Source organism: Coregonus lavaretus (assembly GCF_964263955.1).
Source record: "Coregonus lavaretus genome assembly, chromosome: 38".
NCBI lineage: Eukaryota > Metazoa > Chordata > Actinopteri > Salmoniformes > Salmonidae > Coregonus > Coregonus lavaretus.
In genome coordinates this window covers 14,412,564-14,430,205 of record NC_140025.1, presented here as the reverse complement: position 1 = coordinate 14,430,205, position 17,642 = coordinate 14,412,564, and the positions used below count along the sequence as shown (strand labels likewise).

The window sequence follows — 17,642 nt, the reverse complement described above, 5'->3', positions numbered from 1 at the left end:
AGCATTACTTTATACAATGCAACATAAAGAAAAGGGTCCTTCTTCTAGTCCCTTGATTGGTTCCCGAGGCGTAGGAGGCGGGTCTGCTCTGTCCAGAGTAGAAGCCCCATTGGTGCACGGCAGAGTCCTCTGCCCTTGGCACCCGACCAGTAGAAAGAAGTGCAGTTTGTGTGTGTGCGTCCACATTGAGATGTGTGTGTGAATGTGTGTATGTCTCAAGGGAAAACTCGTGGGGAGCAACCAGTGATTGTGGCCTGTGGCGTGGGTGTTGTCCTTGACAAGATATGGTCCTCTGTCCATTGTTCTTGCATAGGAACAGCATTGATTGAAAACAAGCTCCTAACATAAAATGGGTCATGCACAAGATTTTAGTCAGACCAAGCTATAACATTTTATATTTACTACGACAACCTCTTTGGCAGAGAGTAAATCCTCTCGCTTTGCCTCTTCCTGTCTGATAACAGACGCTGTTTACCAGAGCGACTTACAAATTGGTGCATTCACCTTATAGCCAGTGGGATAACCACTTTACAATGTTGTTGTTTTTTTTGGGGGGGGGGGGGGGGAGCTTGTTCCACCATTGGGGTGCCAGAGCAGCGAACAGTTTTGACTGGGCTGAGCGGGAACTATGCTTCCGCAGAGGTAGGGGAGCCAGCAGGCCAGAGGTGGATGAACGCAATGCCCTCGTTTGGGTGTAGGGACTGATCAGAGCCTGAAGGTACGGAGGTGCCGTTCCCCTCACAGCTCCGTAGGCAAGCACCATGGTCTTGTAGCAGATGCGAGCTTCAACTGGAAGCCAGTGGAGTGTGCGGAGGAGCGGGGTGACGTGAGAGAACTTGGGAAGGTTGAACACCAGACGGGCTGCAGCATTCTGGATGAGTTGTAGGGGTTTAATGGCACAGGCAGGGAGCCCAGCCAACAGCGAGTTGCAGTAATCCAGACGGGAGATGACAAGTGCCTGGATTAGGACCTGTGCCGCTTCCTGTGTAAGGCAGGGTCGTACTCTCCGAATGTTGTAGAGCATGAACCTACAGGATCGGGTCACCGCCTTGATGTTAGCGGAGAACGACAGGGTGTTGTCCAGGGTCACGCCAAGGCTCTTCGCACTCTGGGAGGAGGACACAACGGAGTTGTCAACCGTGATGGCGAGATCATGGAACAGGCAGTCCTTCCCCGGGAGGAAGAGCAGCTCCGTCTTGCCAAGGTTCAGCTTGAGGTGGTGATCTGTCATCCATACTGATATGTCTGCCAGACATGCAGAGATGCGATTCGCCACCTGGTTATCAGAAGGGGGAAAGGAGAAGATTAGTTGTGTGTCGTCTGCGTAGCAATGATAGGAGAGGCCATGTGAGGATATGACAGAGCCAAGTGACTTGGTGTATAGCGAGAATAGGAGAGGGCCTAGAACTGAGCCCTGGGGGACACCAGTGGTGAGAGCACGTGGTGCGGAGACAGCTTCTCGCCACGCCACTTGGTAGGAGCGACCGGTCAGGTAGGACGCAATCCAAGAGTGAGCCGCGCCGGAGATGCCCAGCTCGGAGAGGGTGGAGAGGAGGATCTGATGGTTCACAGTATTAAAGGCAGCAGACAGGTCTAGAAGGACAAGAGCAGAGGAGAGAGAGTTAGCTTTAGCAGTGCGGAGAGCCTCCGTGACACAGAGAAGAGCAGTCTCAGTTGAATGACCAGTCTTGAAACCTGACTGGTTTGGATCAAGAAGGTCATTCTGAGAGAGATAGCAAGAGAGTTGGCTATAGACGGCACGCTCAATAGTTTTGGAGAGAAAAGAAAGAAGGGATACTGGTCTGTAGTTGTTGACATCAGAGGGGTCGAGTGTTGGTTTTTTGAGAAGGGGTGCAACTCCGTACCTTTCTCTCCCAACACATGTGACTGAAATGTAATGCAGGTAGATGTCCCTGTGCCTCTTTTCATCCTGATTATGTTAGGGGTTATTCCTACCTTGAACTTGTGAATTCCTTCAGATCATAAATACTTTTTGCCAGTTCAGTCAAGGGTGACCACAGAGTTATGTCATTATATGGGTTTCCATGGCAAAATTATCTGATTTTAAATGTTCTCCACAAGCTGTTTATGCCTTTCGTGTCTTATAATAACTGAGGTATACACACATTAAACATTTATGATCATTACTTGACAGCCCCATGCAGTGAGAGGGGATGCAGTTTTCAGCAGTCAGTATTGATGACCCTCCAAAAAGTAGGAGTATAGGCAGTGCTTGACTTGGGCAGGAGCTCACCGGAGCTAAGTACCGGCACCTCAAATGTTCTACTGCTTGAGCTCCTGTTCCTCTTATAGAATATTAGCTCAAAAGTATTGTGGAGCTCCTGCACCTAAATATAAACAGTACCGACACCCAAAATGAGTACCGGCACCTATTTAAGTCCAAGTCAAGCACTGCCTATAGGTATCCTCTTAGGTATTCTAACTCTGTGCAAACTTGTATACCTGTGTTCAGTTGAGTATAGGTACACAGCAAATGTGAATATGATCATTCATTAACCATGTCATACAGAATACGGTTTTCGGCAAGCACCCTACCAGTGTCATGTTCATGAATTCAATGAAATGGTCAACCTTTGTTTGTCTACTGTATTGGAGGAAACTAGTATTCATATCAGTTGCTTGTAGTAAAGTGTCCCCTGATAGGCATGCATTGGCTTATGTACATGACAAGCATCGTATGGGATATGTTACCAGGAAAGATAGTTACCCGACATTGCAGGTAGATATTGAATGTACAAAATGTAAACACCTGTCTATTTCAAATATACATTTTTTTGCATGTAATTTTTATCTGCCACATTTTTTACGTACTTTCAGTTTCCTTCGGCAGTGTGTTGATACTCATTACTTACAGAAAAAAATAGGTGGATATAATATAATCATTCTTTTATTTTTATTGCATCATAACATACATATTATATATTATAAATGTGGATTTGTACACTACAATCTTCATTGTAACATGTTATAAAATATTCAGGCTCAAAAAACGAAGCACTAAAAACTTTACCAAACAGTTAATACATTTCATTGTTTGCCCATTGAGAAAAGAAAATGTAAAAAGAAAATCAACATAAGAACAAAACAAAGGAAGAGCCAAGCATAGACTGGTCACTGTTAAAACCGCTAAGGGACAGATACAGTTACAAAGGCAGGGGGTAGTAGGGGGCACCCAGTTGCGCTTAATGCTGCGTTCGTAACCAAGTGAGAAGTGGGACTTTACCACATACAACTGGTAAAAATCCACTTGAATGGCCCTCCAACTGGTAATTACTTGTGGGAAACTCATCCACCATCCTGAGCTCCCCTTTCTCCTACATGCTGACATCATCTACTAAGGATATAACCTCGATAACAGCATTTCCGGCAGTTAAATGCAACAACAAAACATTATTTATAAAAAATAAATCTATTAATTTGGTTTTTGAACACTATAAATTGTTTACAAGCGTGACAGCTGTACTTTTAGTTTATGGTTTACGCAGCTTGTTGGCAATTAGTCAATCAGCGTTTCTCGAAAGGTTCAAAGCTGGTAATTGCAACCAACTAGTATTTACGACTTCACAACTTGTAAATTCCCACCTCCCCCCTGGTTACGAATGCTGCATTAGTCAAAGATCACCCTTTCTGTACTGACATCATGGTTAATATTCTAGTGTTGCCTACTGTTTCTTGTATACACATGGCAAGAGTACATGTTACGATACTTTGCCAAAGGGACTATTTTAGGAGAGAGCCAACACTACAGCAAACACAGTGGTCCAAACAAAGAAACATGTAGGGTGGGCATTTTTTCTCACTTTTTCTAAGACCAAGACACAAAATGTTGCACACCATTACATGTCAACGATCATCCTTAACCCATTTTTTTGGGTTTCACCACTACTGCAATCGAGCCACGTGCTATTGTCTGAATATTAGGGAAGAAGAGATATCGGAATGTCCCATCTGATTCAAGGCAGTGCCCTCAAATATGTTTCAGAAATTGGCCATATCTTTACCACAGATTCATGATCCACAGTACATACATATTCCACTGACCATGACATATTTATACATATACTATAGTATGTACACATACACCATTTTGTAATCCACCGTGAACTATCCCTCTACGTTTCCCCCAGGGAATGTGCTAAAACATTGCTGCAACAACAGTCAATATGTTCAAACTGTTTCCATGGTTTCCCACAGAATACTGGGAGAGCTGAAGATTTGGTTATGTGACCAGACTCCATTTTGCAAGGCAACCCACTTCAGACCAACATATATATCTTGCCAGAAGACACAGACAGCCACGACCATCCAACTCCCCCATGCTCCAACTCAAAGTACACACTCGGACCACTCAATGGCAGTTTTAGGTGCTTCCGTTTTGGAGTTCAATGCCCACATACAGTATTTGGGTTCAAAAGCTGGCACAGCCAACAAACCTCACCACCACTGACTTAGCCAGCAGCTGGGCTATTCCTACAAGAGCACCGGAAAGGCTAGTTTCTGGATGATAAGTCATTGCTTCTCTTCTTTTTTTTTTTTTTTTTTAACTAGTTTCCCCCCACCCCACACCCTCCCCTAAAACCCCATTACAGATGAAATATACACTTACATACATGTACATACTCTCTCACACACACACAAACACACAAATGTACAGTAACACACAGCTGGAACATAGATTAAACAGTTCACTGGTTTCATGAAAAGCTGAGGAGTAAGTACATGTCAGCAGAGCAGAACTAACCCCTGATTGGTCCTGCACACGGACACTTCTCCTGTCTGAGGAGAAATGGTTGGTTCCTCAACTTTGAGTCCCTGTAACATAGCATCATCAGAAAGATCAAATCAGCTTTCTCCACATTGTTCATTCTTCAGAACAGAGCGTAAGATATGGAGAATTCCCCACAAAGCAGGGGCAGACAGAAAACTTACAGCAAGTTGGCTAAATAACAGGATTCATATTAACTTTATTGCAATCTCATGTCTGTATCAGGAAACAGCCAGTTCGGCACTCTCTAACATAATTTGATTTCACAAGTTTGGCACAGACAAAGAAACCATATCAATATTCTATCTGCCCAAGATATGTAAATATACAAATACATAAAAAAGTATATGAATGTTTTGCTTAATTTGCATGTATAAAATGAACAGTGTAGATTATCCTTGCTAGTCCTTGCAACCAATTAAGAACAAAATAAAAGACATACGCATGGTAATTCCAATAACATTGAAATTTGAACACACAAGGATCATACATCAACAAATGTTGAAATGATAGATCTCCAGCATTTCACACATTGTAAATAACAAACAACAAACAACACACAAAAACATACAACCACAAAGTTAGTGACGTGCTTAGAATGATCATACACTGATCATGATCTAAGCACCGAACATGGACAATTGATTTAAGAATCAACATACCCAAAACCATTGTCCTGTTGTGACATATGAGGTAAAAAGGTTCTATACCACCACTCCTCCACTCAAATAAGTGCCTCAGGTTCTATCCTATCCCTGATCAGTATTCTGCCCTCAGCTGTGCATGTATTTCACAAGGCTTGATTGATTGACAGATTGTTGGTTGGTTGATTTTTGCAGGCCAGATATAACCTCCTAACCTGAGCTAGGCTTTAGCTAGCCTGGGCCACCACATTGTCACTGTAGTTAGCTAGTGCTGCAACTCCAATAGGCCTAAGCCCTGTGATGCCTGGCCTTGGAATAGTCTAGGCCTGGGCTGGGCTGTGAAGCTGTGTGTGCAGGACAAACCAAGAGGTTAGGCGAGCTCATAGAGGGAGTGGGAGAGATGAAGAGAGACCGAGAGAGACCAGGTTGTCGAAGGGAGGTGCATGAGGTGCATTATACCCACCCCGGCCCACTCAGTTCTTCCCCTCCTCCACTCACCCCCCCCGTCTGTCCATCCATACCCTGCTAAGTCTCCTCATATGGAAATGTTGTGCTCTGTAAGAGATTTCTAAGGCAATGTCACATTACAGATCAAAATGTACAACACCTATACATTGTGCGGTTGTGGCGCGGGAGGGGGTGGTGGGAGATGGGGGGGTGTGGGCTCTATAGGGTTAGGACAGTAGCCTCCATCACGATGGCGGGGTCCTCAATGTCCGCTTTGCTCTGAACCATTCTCAGCTCCAGTTGAGGCGGGCTGGGTTTTCGGCCAGGCCCTGCTAACTCTGAGAGAGAAAGAGAGGGAGAAAGAGAGGGAGATAGAGAGAGAAAGATGGAGGGGGCAAAAAGAGGAGAGAATCACCCAGAGAAAGACAAAAACAAAGACAGAAGGAGCAAATGAGCGTTCAAGCATCTCAAACACAAGCGCATAAACACACAAATACTTCTTACAGTGAGTAAAATGATGCTTGACTTTGTCTTACCGTGAGCATAGGAGATGGTCCTCTTGATAACGTGATGCATGACTGAGAAAGTCTTCTCACATGCAGTCTAACAGAGAGAGAGAGAAAGACAGAGAGAGACTTGTTTGTCAAAGCATGTTGAAAGCATGTTGAAACTTTAAAGGAAATTAAGCTGCCATCCTGAGCCTTCTTTTACAATTGCAGTTTTTAAATCATAGGACTGAGCACCCCTTCAGTGGTCCAGACTACTCTTGTAATCTTGGTAAGAGTACCAGCATACCACAACTATCAAGTTTGACCATACCTTGAGAATTTTGGGGGGAAGTTTGAATAGTTGGGAACGTAGCTGACTGATTGATATCACTATCATTATAAGTATGATGCTGACAGTATCAGTGGTGAGCTTTAGCTATAAAAGAGAGAGCTATAAAACCTAGAGGGTGCACCTCCAATCTATTCTATTGGCTGCTTCTCTGACAGCATGGGCAGCGCCATGGAGGGCCATTAATACACGCTCAGGGGTGAAGTTTCCCCTAAATCTAGGATCAGCTTCCCCTTCCCCAATCGTAACCATAGTGGGGGAAATGCAAAACTGACTCAAGATCAGTATCTAGGGCAGTGGTCACCAATCGCGATCGACTGGTCGATCTCCAAGCCATTCCTAGTCGATTACCAAACATTTCTGTAAAGAACCCAATGATAAAGCCTTGTGTTCCTATTTTTTATTATTTTTTGGTTCATGCTGTTGGCGGTAGGTGCACTTGATTCAGCAGCACTAGTGCCGGGAAGGCAAAGTGTTACCATTTTGAACAATTTCATGTGTCTGAAGGTAGAACTCCGCCTACCCGGCAGGCCCAGAGAGCAAATCAAGTGCACCTATAGGTCTACCGCTAGCCAATCACATAGCTCAGATCACCGTGTCTACACAGTTTGGTCGTGCCATAGACTGAAAAAATAAGCCATAAAATGCGTGCTCTCCCTACTTCCACTCATGCTACAACCATTACTGCAGCTGCAATGAATGAGTTTAGCAAAGTGTTTCGATAAGCTTACGTTGTTATTATTTGCGGCTTGTGTCTTTTTTAATATCAAGGAATATTTCACTTTCTCTGGTCATAGAGGTAACAACATGAATTGGTGCATGAGGCAGAAATAATGCAGTGCGACTTAAGTTTTGCCATCAGCTGGAAGACTATGTCCCCTTTTCTGAGTGGAGGGAGGTAGAGAGGATGGACGGTGAGTCGGGTAAGAGGCAGCCTCAAAGCTGCTCCCTCCCTCCACTCAGATTGACCATCAGACGCAGGCCATCAATCAAAAGACCAAATGATTATGCTCACTCAGCTGTGCCTCACAAGGAATACAACAAATGATCTATTATCAGTGTTATCATATACCTACATTTTGAAACAATATCAAAATGGTCTGAGAAGAACAACTTTGGCAGGGCAATTCAAGCATAGTGATAATATATTGGGCCTATTGCCTACTGCACAAACCTCATTGCTACAGAACTGTTTATAATTGGTAAATGTTGCATAGGCTTACGTTTTTTAAGTTATGTTTCTTTTTTAAATCTGAGCGGTAGATCTCGGCTTGCATTGTGACTCAGAAAGTGATCTTGACTCAGAAAATGTTGGTGACCACTGGTCTAGGGGCAACTTCACCTTACAATCACAGTCTTTTGTGGCAAATGAGCCCTCTATGTTTCATAACTGGCTTTAGTGCACTTTGCAGACCTTGAGGTCGTTGGGGTAGTGGTGAGTCCAGGCCAGCAGCATCGCAGCAAACAGGTCCCCTGTCCCCACAAACACAGCGTCCACCTTAGGGATCTCCATACGGACCCGCTGGGTGGACTTGGTACCATCAGGCATCACTGGAGAAGCAAGAAGAGGAAATGTTCCACCAATGACCAATGACTCACAGATGGGACATAAAACCATTACAGTTACATCAATTGCTCATTGTCTTTTCTATTCTTTTGTCACAAGAAATGGCTCAAACGCATTAAGAAGGAAATAAATTCCACAAATTAACTTTTAAGAAGGCACACCTGTTCATTGAAATGCATTCCAGGTGACTACCTCATGAAGCTGGTTGAGAGAATGCCAAGAGTGTGCAAAGCTGTCAAAGGCAAAGGGTGGCTATTTGAAGAATCTCAAATATAAAATATATTTTGATTTGTTTAACACTTTTTTGGTTACTACATGATTCCATATGTGTTATTTCATAGTTTTGATGTCTTCACTATTATTCTACAATGTAGAAAATAGTAAAAAATTAAGAAAAACCCTTGAATGAGTAGCTGTGTCCAAACTTTGGACTGGTACTGTGTGTGTGTGTGTATATATATATATATATACACAGTGGGGGAAAAAAGTATTTAATCAGCCACCAATTGTGCAAGTTCTCCCACTTAAAAAGATGAGAGAGGCCTGTAATTTTCATCATAGGTACACGTCAACTATGACAGACAAATTGAGAAAAAATAATCCAGAAAATCACATTGTAGGATTTTTAATGAATTTATTTGCAAATTATGGTGGAAAATAAGTATTTGGTCACCTACAAACAAGCAAGATTTCTGGCTCTCACAGACCTGTAACTTCTTCTTTAAGAGGCTCCTCTGTCCTCCACTCGTTACCTGTATTAATGGCACCTGTTTGAACTTGTTATCAGTATAAAAGACACCTGTCCACAACCTCAAACAGTCACACTCCAAACTCCACTATGGCCAAGACCAAAGAGCTGTCAAAGGACACCAGAAACAAAATTGTAGACCTGCACCAGGCTGGGAAGACTGAATCTGCAATAGGTAAGCAGCTTGGTTTGAAGAAATCAACTGTGGGAGCAATTATTAGGAAATGGAAGACATACAAGACCACTGATAATCTCCCTCGATCTGGGGCTCCACGCAATATCTCACCCCGTGGGGTCAAAATGATCACAAGAACGGTGAGCAAAAATCCCAGAACCACACGGGGGGACCTAGTGAATGACCTGCAGAGAGCTGGGACCAAAGTAACAAAGCCTACTATCAGTAACACACTACGCCGCCAGGGACTCAAATCCTGCAGACCCAGACGTGTCCCCCTGCTTAAGCCAGTACATGTCCAGGCCCGTCTGAAGTTTGCTAGAGTGCATTTGGATGATCCAGAAGAGGATTGGGAGAATGTCATATGGTCAGATGAAACCAAAATATAACTTTTTGGTAAAAACTCAACTTGTCGTGTTTGGAGGACAAAGAATGCTGAGTTGCATCCAAAGAACACCATACCTACTGTGAAGCATGGGGGTGGAAACATCATGCTTTGGGGCTGTTTTTCTGCAAAGGGACCAGGACGACTGATCCGTGTAAAGGAAAGAATGAATGGGGCCATGTATCGTGAGATTTTGAGTGAAAACCTCCTTCCATCAGCAAGGGCATTGAAGATGAAACGTGGCTGGGTCTTTCAGCATGACAATGATCCCAAACACGCCGCCCGGGCAACGAAGGAGTGGCTTCGTAAGAAGCATTTCAAGGTCCTGGAGTGGCCTAGCCAGTCTCCAGATCTCAACCCCATAGAAAATCTTTGGAGGGAGTTGAAAGTCCGTGTTGCCCAGCAACAGCCCCAAAACATCACTGATCTAGAGGAGATCTGCATGGAGGAATGGGCCAAAATACCAGCAACAGTGTGTGAAAACCTTGTGAAGACTTACAGAAAACGTTTGACCTGTGTCATTGCCAACAAAGGGTATATAACAAAGTATTGAGAAACTTTTGTTATTGACCAAATACTTATTTTCCACCATAATTTGCAAATAAATTCATAAAAAATCCTACAATGTGATTTTCTGGATTTTTTTTTCTCATTTTGTCTGTCATAGTTGACGATGATGAAAATTACAGGCCTCTCTCATCTTTGTAAGTGGGAGAACTTGCACAATTGGTGACTGACTAAATACTTTTTTTCCCCACTGTATATTTATCCCAAGCCTTTCCATCTGCTTTGACAATGTGAGATGATATCATATGATTCAATCTACAGCCTAATCAAGTGTTGAAAGGCTTAATTACAGGCTCTACCTTGCCCTTCAAAGGAATCATTAACAGCTCATCTCTTTGATACAAAAACAAGCACCAAGGTGAGGCAATCTTCAATCCCTCTAAAAAAAACGTTAACATGTGCCAAGCGAATATTAGCCTATGTCTTAATACAGAATTCACTAGTTATGTGACATTTTTCAAGGAAAACCAGAGGCTTAAAAAAATCTGAAGCTTTGCACTTGCCCAACCATTTAAACAGAAGGTGATTGTATTAGGCTATACTGCAGTGTTAGCCTAAGTCAGTTCGAGCCGAGCACAGTGGCCAAGCATAGTGAGTGGGTGACACTGAGAGAGGGGGGCAGTGGTGTGTGTGTACTGTGTACAGGCCGTGAGGAGCAGGACCCCTTTAATCAGAAAGACTTAGTGTTCTGCAGCTCTGGGCGAAACCATCAACGAGCCCACCTCCGTCCCATCCCTCCAGCCCTGCCCAATGACGCGGTCCCAGCGATTTCTCTTATAATATAATAATATGCCATTTAGCAGACGCTTTTATCCAAAGCGACTTACAGTCATGTGTGCATACATTTTTACGTATGGGTGGACCCGGGGATCGAACCCACTACCCTGGCGTTACAAGCGCCATGCTCTACCAATTGAGCTACAGAGGACCAGCAGCAGAGCATGCCACTGGAGCAAAGCTCATTTCCAGCAGATTTATACTCCCCAAGAGCTGCAGCAAAGGCACTTGAAAGAGCTCTTTATAAAGGCAAGGAAGCCAGCGGCTCACCTATGCTAACTGCAGTCCCAATGGCCATTTGATAGTCATGACAATAAGCTAAGCAGTGAGGTGAACAGAAACAGAAACCCAATATCACCTCAATTAAAACTGCCAGTCTGTCCTCCATCTTAATCACACTTCTTCATTACCAAGGGGATAAGAAAGAGTGTTTTATGTTTTTATGGCACCAACCATAATGTTACCTGTACCTGAGCCAAATTCCTTAGAGTATACTGTAGAGACTGTGGACTAAGGTTGTAATTACATAGTACACTAAACTCTCTTCAGAACCTGGACCGTTTCCAAGGGGATTTCTGGGTGTTTGAATACATCTCCTAGGTTGTAAGAGAAGCACTCTTTCAGATCTACTACAAGGACTGCAGCCAAGGCAGTATTGAGCAACCCAATCACTGAGCTATAGGAAGTTAGGAACACATACTGAGCTAGCTCTCACAGTGGAAAGTGTTTTCATACTTATCCACAAAGGACACTTCACGTATCTCACCATGGTCACAAAATCTGTTAATTGATACATTTTCACATTTGTAGTTATATTGTAGTAACATTGCTTTGTGTTAAATAAATAAATAAAACAATTGATAGCAAATTATTCAAATATAACTAGTCAAAAGACCATCAAAAGATATAGGCTGTACATAACATATGGAGATATGGATTGTTTTTTAAATGGGAGCTACAACTGCTGAAACTAGGCTATAAAATGCAGTGTCAACCAGAGACATGTATTTTAGATTCGTACAGATTAACCATACTCATTCGATTTGATTGGGGGGGAAAGGTTTAATATCTCTAGCTAGCTAGAAACCTTTCAAATATAAATTCTAGCGACATAGCCAGTAGTGTCCCTTCGATCATATCATGCCCAAGGATGGAATTCAAAAGAATGTTAGCTATTCTTTTCCTCGGGTGAATGAAAGACAATAAATCGATGCAAACAGAGCTATGATTTTGTGTTATCATGAAACAAAAGACATCTGTTGACAGCAAAACCTGCCCTGCCTGGTTTGTTATTGTTGCTGCAATAACTGTCAATGACAGGTAGGCTATAACATGGCTAACTAGCTACTCTCATCTGACCGGCGCGCACTGATATAATCAACAACAGACAATTTTAGGAAGTGGCCACTATGATTTAGGGCTAACAAGGAATCCGGTAGATTTGCACGTCAACGGGTTTAAGCTACCAGGTTAGCTGACTCGCTGACAAGCTAACCACTGTATTGTTATGATAGGTCATATGGATTATTAGAAACATTTGGGCTCTGCAATACGCAATTCTTTGCTAGCTCGCGCTAGGTGTCACGGGCAGCAGTTTCTCGGCTAGCCAGCTAGCTAGCTAGCTTGCTACTCAGGGAGCTAACAATAACATTACTGTAATGGCTGTTAACGAGAGAGTTATCTGACATGAAACGCGAACAAACTTGTCATTGAATAGCTAGCTACTGTAGCTATCAGTCTGGCTTTCTGGTCATCCTTCCGTCATTGAGCAGCACTTCTAAAACCGCAATGACAAGTCGCTCGTACTGTAGTACGATTGGGAGAATACTGCGTCTCTGCAATGAAAATGCTATGTTGTGAAATCATATTACAGCTTACCTTTCGGATAGTAGAGTGCTCCAAATTGACTATGATGAAAATTACAGGCCTCTCTCATCTTTTTAAGTGGGAGAACTTGCACAATTGGTGGCTGACTAAATACTTTTTTTCCCCACTGTATATATACACTGCTCAAAAAAAATAAAGGGAACACTTAAACAACACAATGTAACTCCAAGTCAATCACACCTCTGTGAAATCAAACTGTCCACTTAGGAAGCAACACTGATTGACAATAAATGTCACATGCTGTTGTGCAAATGGAATAGACAACAGGTGGAAATTATAGGCAATTAGCAAGACACCCCCAATAAAGAAGTGGTTCTTCAGGTGGTGACCACAGAACACTTCTCAGTTCCTATGCTTCCTGGTTGATGTTTTGGTCACTTTTGAATGCTGGCGGTGCTTTCACTCTAGTGGTAGCATGAGACGGAGTCTACAACCCACACAAGTGGCTCAGGTAGTGCAGCTCATCCAGGATGGCACATCAATGCGAGCTGTGGCAAGAAGGTATGCTGTGTCTGTCAGCATAGTGTCCAGAGCATGGAGGCGATACCAGGAGACAGGCCAGTACATCAGGAGATGTGGAGGAGGCCGTAGGAGGGCAAAAACCCAGCAGCAGGACCGCTACCTCCGCCTTTGTGCAAGGAGGAGCAGGAGGAGCACTGCCAGAGCCCTGCAAAATGACCTCCAGCAGGCCACAAATGTGCATGTGTCTGCTCAAACGGTCAGAAACAGACTCCATGAGGGTGGTATGAGGGCCCGACGTCCACAGGTGGGGGTTGTGCTTACAGCCCAACACCGTGAAGGACGTTTGGCATTTGCCAGAGAACACCAAGATTGGCAAATTCGCCACTGGCGCCCTGTGCTCTTCACAGATGAAAGCAGGTTCACACTGAGCACGTGACAGACGTGTCAGAGTCTGGAGACGCCGTAGAGAACGTTCTGCTGCCTGCAACATCCTCCAGCATGACCGGTTTGGCGGTGGGTCAGTCATGGTGTGGGGTGGCATTTCTTAGGGGGGCCGCACAGCCCTCCATGTGTTCGCCAGAGGTAGCCTGACTGCCATTAGGTACCGAGATGAGATCCTCAGACCATATGCTGGTGCGGTTGGCCCTGGATTCCTCCTAATGCAAGACAATTCTAGACCTCATGCGGCTGGAGTGTGATAGCAGTTCCTGCAAGAGGAAGGCATTGATGCTATGGACTGGCTCGCCCATTCCCCAGACCTGAATCCAATTGAGCACATCTGGGACATCATGTCTCGCTCCATCCACCAACGCCACGTTGCACCACAGACTGTCCAGGAGTTGGCGGATGCTTTAGTCCAGGTCTGGGAGGAGATCCCTAAGGAGACCATCCGCCACCTCATCAGGAGCATGCCCAGGCATTGTAGGGAGGTCATACAGGCACGTGGAGGCCACACACACTACTGAGCATCATTTTGACTTGTTTTAAGGACATTATATCAAAGTTGGATCAGCCTGTAGTGTGGTTTTCCACTTTAATTTTGAGGGTGACTCCAAATCCAGACCTCCATGGGTTGATACATTTGATTTCCATTGATAATTTTTGTGTGATTGTGTTGTCAGCACATTCAACTATGTAAAGAAAAAAAGTATTTAATAAGATTATTTCATTCATTCAGATCTAGGATGTGTTGTTTAAGTGTTCCCTTTATTTTTTTGAGCAGTGTATATATATATATATATATATATATATATATATATATATATATATATATACACACACACACACACATACATACACATATCCTTTAAAAATATATATTTTCCATTATTACTTTCCAACCCCACCACCCCTCCCCTAATTGGAGTAAACTAGTGAACAACAATTCTTAGGCCTCTACTTCCAGCTTATACATACTATATACACTACCGTTCGAAAGTTTTGGGTCACTTAGAAAAAAACATTGTCCATTAAAATAACATCACATTTATCAGAAATACAGTGCAGACATTGTTAATGTTGTAAATGGCTATTGTAGCTGGAAACGGCTAATTTTTAATGGAATATCTACATAGGCGTACAGAGGCCCATTATCAGCAACCATCAGTCCTGTGTTCCAATGGCACGTTGTGTTTGCTAATCCAAGTTTATCATTTTAAAAGGCTGATCATTAGAAAACCCTTTTGCAATTATGTTAGCACTGCTGAAAACTGTTGTGCTGATTAAAGAAGCAATAAAACTGGCATTCTTGACACTAGTTGAGTATCTGGAGTGGGTTGTGGGTTCGATTACAGGCTCAAAATGGCCAGAAACAAATAATTTTCTTCTGAAATTCGTCAGTCTATTCTTGTTCTGAGAAACGAAGGCTATTCCATGCGAGAAATTGCCAAGAAACTGAAGATCTCGTACAACGCTGTGTCCTACTCCCTTCACAGAACAGCGCAAAATGGCTCTAACCAGAATAGAAAGAGGAGTGGGAGGCCCCGGTGCACAACTGAGCAAGAGGACAAATATATTAGTGTCTAGTTTGAGAAACAGACGCCTCACAGGTCCTCTACTGGCAGTTTCATTAAATAGTACCCGCAAAACCAGTCTCAACGTCAACAGTGAAGAGGCGACTCCGGGATGCTGACATTCTAGGCAGAGTTGCAAAGAAAAAGCCATATCTCAGACTGGCCAATAAAAAGAAAAGATTAAGATGGGCAAAAGAACACAGACACTGGACAGAGGAAGATTGGAAAAAAGTGTTATGGACAGACAAATCGAAGTTTGAGGTGTTCGGATCACAAAGAAGAACATTTGTGAGACGCAGACCAAATGAAAAGATGCTGGAGGAGTGCTTGATGCCATCTGTCAAGCATGGTGGAGGCAATGTGATGGTCTGGGGGTGCTTTGGTGGTGGTAAAGTGGGAGATTTGTACAGGGTAAAAGGGATCTTGAAGAAGGAAGGCTATCACTCCATTTTGCAACGCCATGCCATACCCTGTGGACGGCGCTTGATTGGAGCCAATTTCCTCCTACAACAGGTCAATGACCCAAAGCACAGCTCCAAACTATGCAAGAGTTATTTAGGGAAGAAGCAGTCAGCTGGTATTCTGTCTATAATGGAGTGGCCAGCACAGTCACAGGATCTCAACCCTATTGAGCTGTTGTGGGAGCAGCTTGACCGTATGGTACGTAAGAAGTGCCCATCAAGCCAATCCAACTTGTGGGAGGTGCTTCAGGAAGCATGGGGTGAAATCTCTTCAGATTACCTCAACAAATTGACAACTAGAATGCCAAAGGTCTGCAAGGCTGTAATTGCTGCAAATGGAGGATTATTTGATGAAAGCAAAGTTTGAAGGACACAATTATTATTTCAATTAAAAATCATTATTTCTAACCTTGTCAATGACTACATTTCCTATGCATTTTGCTATATTTCCTATTCAAACTCATTTCATGTATGTTTTCATGGAAAACAAGGTCATTTCTAAGTGACCCCAAACCTTTGAACGGTAGTGTACATTTTATGGACACAGTCAATTTTACAATAATTCTATTTTGTTCGTTTTTACTCCTGAACTTCCTCTCCCCTCAACCTCTCCGATCATTTTCATGATGTCCATCCGGTTTGCCTCTACATGCCATATCCCCCAAACTGTGCTCTTTCACAAAAGTTCTCAACCTATATACTTATTATGGACACAGTATATTTTACATTAGTTATTTTGATGTTATTATTTGTTATTAGTCCCAACCTTCAGCTCCATTCAACCCCTCCCATCTATCTCTTAACACCATCCATATTGGATTTCTACTTGCCATATATTTCTCAACTGTACTGTTTCACAAAAGTTCTGAACCCTTCTATTCTCATTGTTTCTACAGATTGTAAATTGAAAATATACATTTTTCCTAAAAGCATTATTATATTATTGCTCGATTGACTATGACTTTTCAGATCACCCAGTAGTGCTCTCTTCATGGTTAGCTCCAGGTAAATATTGCAATCCTTCAGCCATTCCTGGACCTGTGACCAAAAACAAGCTACAAATGGACAGTACCAAAACAAGTGATCTAATGATTCTGTCTCTTCGCAGCAAAATCTGCAGAGCTGGGAAGATTGTATCCCCCATATAAATAACATTATATTGGTTGCAAGAATTTTGTATAATAATTTAAAGTTTTGAATCCGGCGTCGTTTTGCATATCAGTTCATAAACCATTTGCCATGGAATCGGTACGTCACAAATCTCTTCCCAACTATTTTGCAATCTATATGGGACGGTTGTTAATCCTTTGGTCCTTAAATTAAACTGGTATACTTTTTTATTTATCACAATTTTCTTTAACCAATGATGGCCTTTAATTCAGGGCCGACAGACAAGTTCCTTACTTTTTCCCCCTTCCTCTTCCATTTTTGCGGTAATGCTGCAATTATTTGGTTGTAATTTTGGGTAGAGCAGACATTTCCATATGTTTTTGTTAGCTGCATGTGCGACATAACTCCACCAGTTCTACCTATGATATCATTTACGAAAATTATACCTTTTCTTTTCTTTTTTATAAAAACAATGGTTTTTTATCAATTAGTATATTTGTCATTGTCATTGTTAGTTATCCCACTCTTGACCACACACACACACACACTTACACGTCCTCTGGCTGCCCAGGGACACAAGGAAGCGGTCACCCAGACGCGAGGGCAGGTCAGAGCTGGTGATGACCACCGTGTCAGGACCCATCTTATGGAGCAGGTCCATCACCTGGGGAAGGAGGCAGCATCCAGGGGGAAATGGTCAAAGGTCAACTCCCTGCTACATCTAATGGTGCCACGTCCCTATCCAAAATAAAATACTTTAAAAATGCACCCTTCCGT

The 17,642-nt window shown here is 43.0% G+C and overlaps 2 protein-coding genes across 3 annotated transcripts in view; one reads left to right on the top strand and one right to left on the bottom strand.

Annotated features, from left to right (window-relative positions):
• Nucleotides 1-17,642, top strand: part of LOC311111964 (uncharacterized protein) — a 426,062-nt gene that overhangs the window by 398,065 nt on the left and 10,355 nt on the right. The gene's annotated exons all lie outside the window — the stretch shown is intronic.
• The window catches only part of LOC311111961 (pyridoxal kinase-like), a 30,856-nt gene continuing 17,778 nt past the window's right edge, over nt 4,565-17,642 (bottom strand). The window contains exons 8-11 of the mRNA XM_084154904.1: nt 17,418-17,529; nt 8,129-8,265; nt 6,414-6,480; nt 4,565-6,215 (exon numbers count right to left, since the gene is read on the bottom strand). Of these exons, the coding sequence (XP_084011030.1) occupies nt 6,097-6,215; nt 6,414-6,480; nt 8,129-8,265; nt 17,418-17,529 (435 nt within the window). The 3' untranslated portion in view covers nt 4,565-6,096. The remainder of the gene's footprint in view (nt 6,216-6,413; nt 6,481-8,128; nt 8,266-17,417; nt 17,530-17,642) is intronic.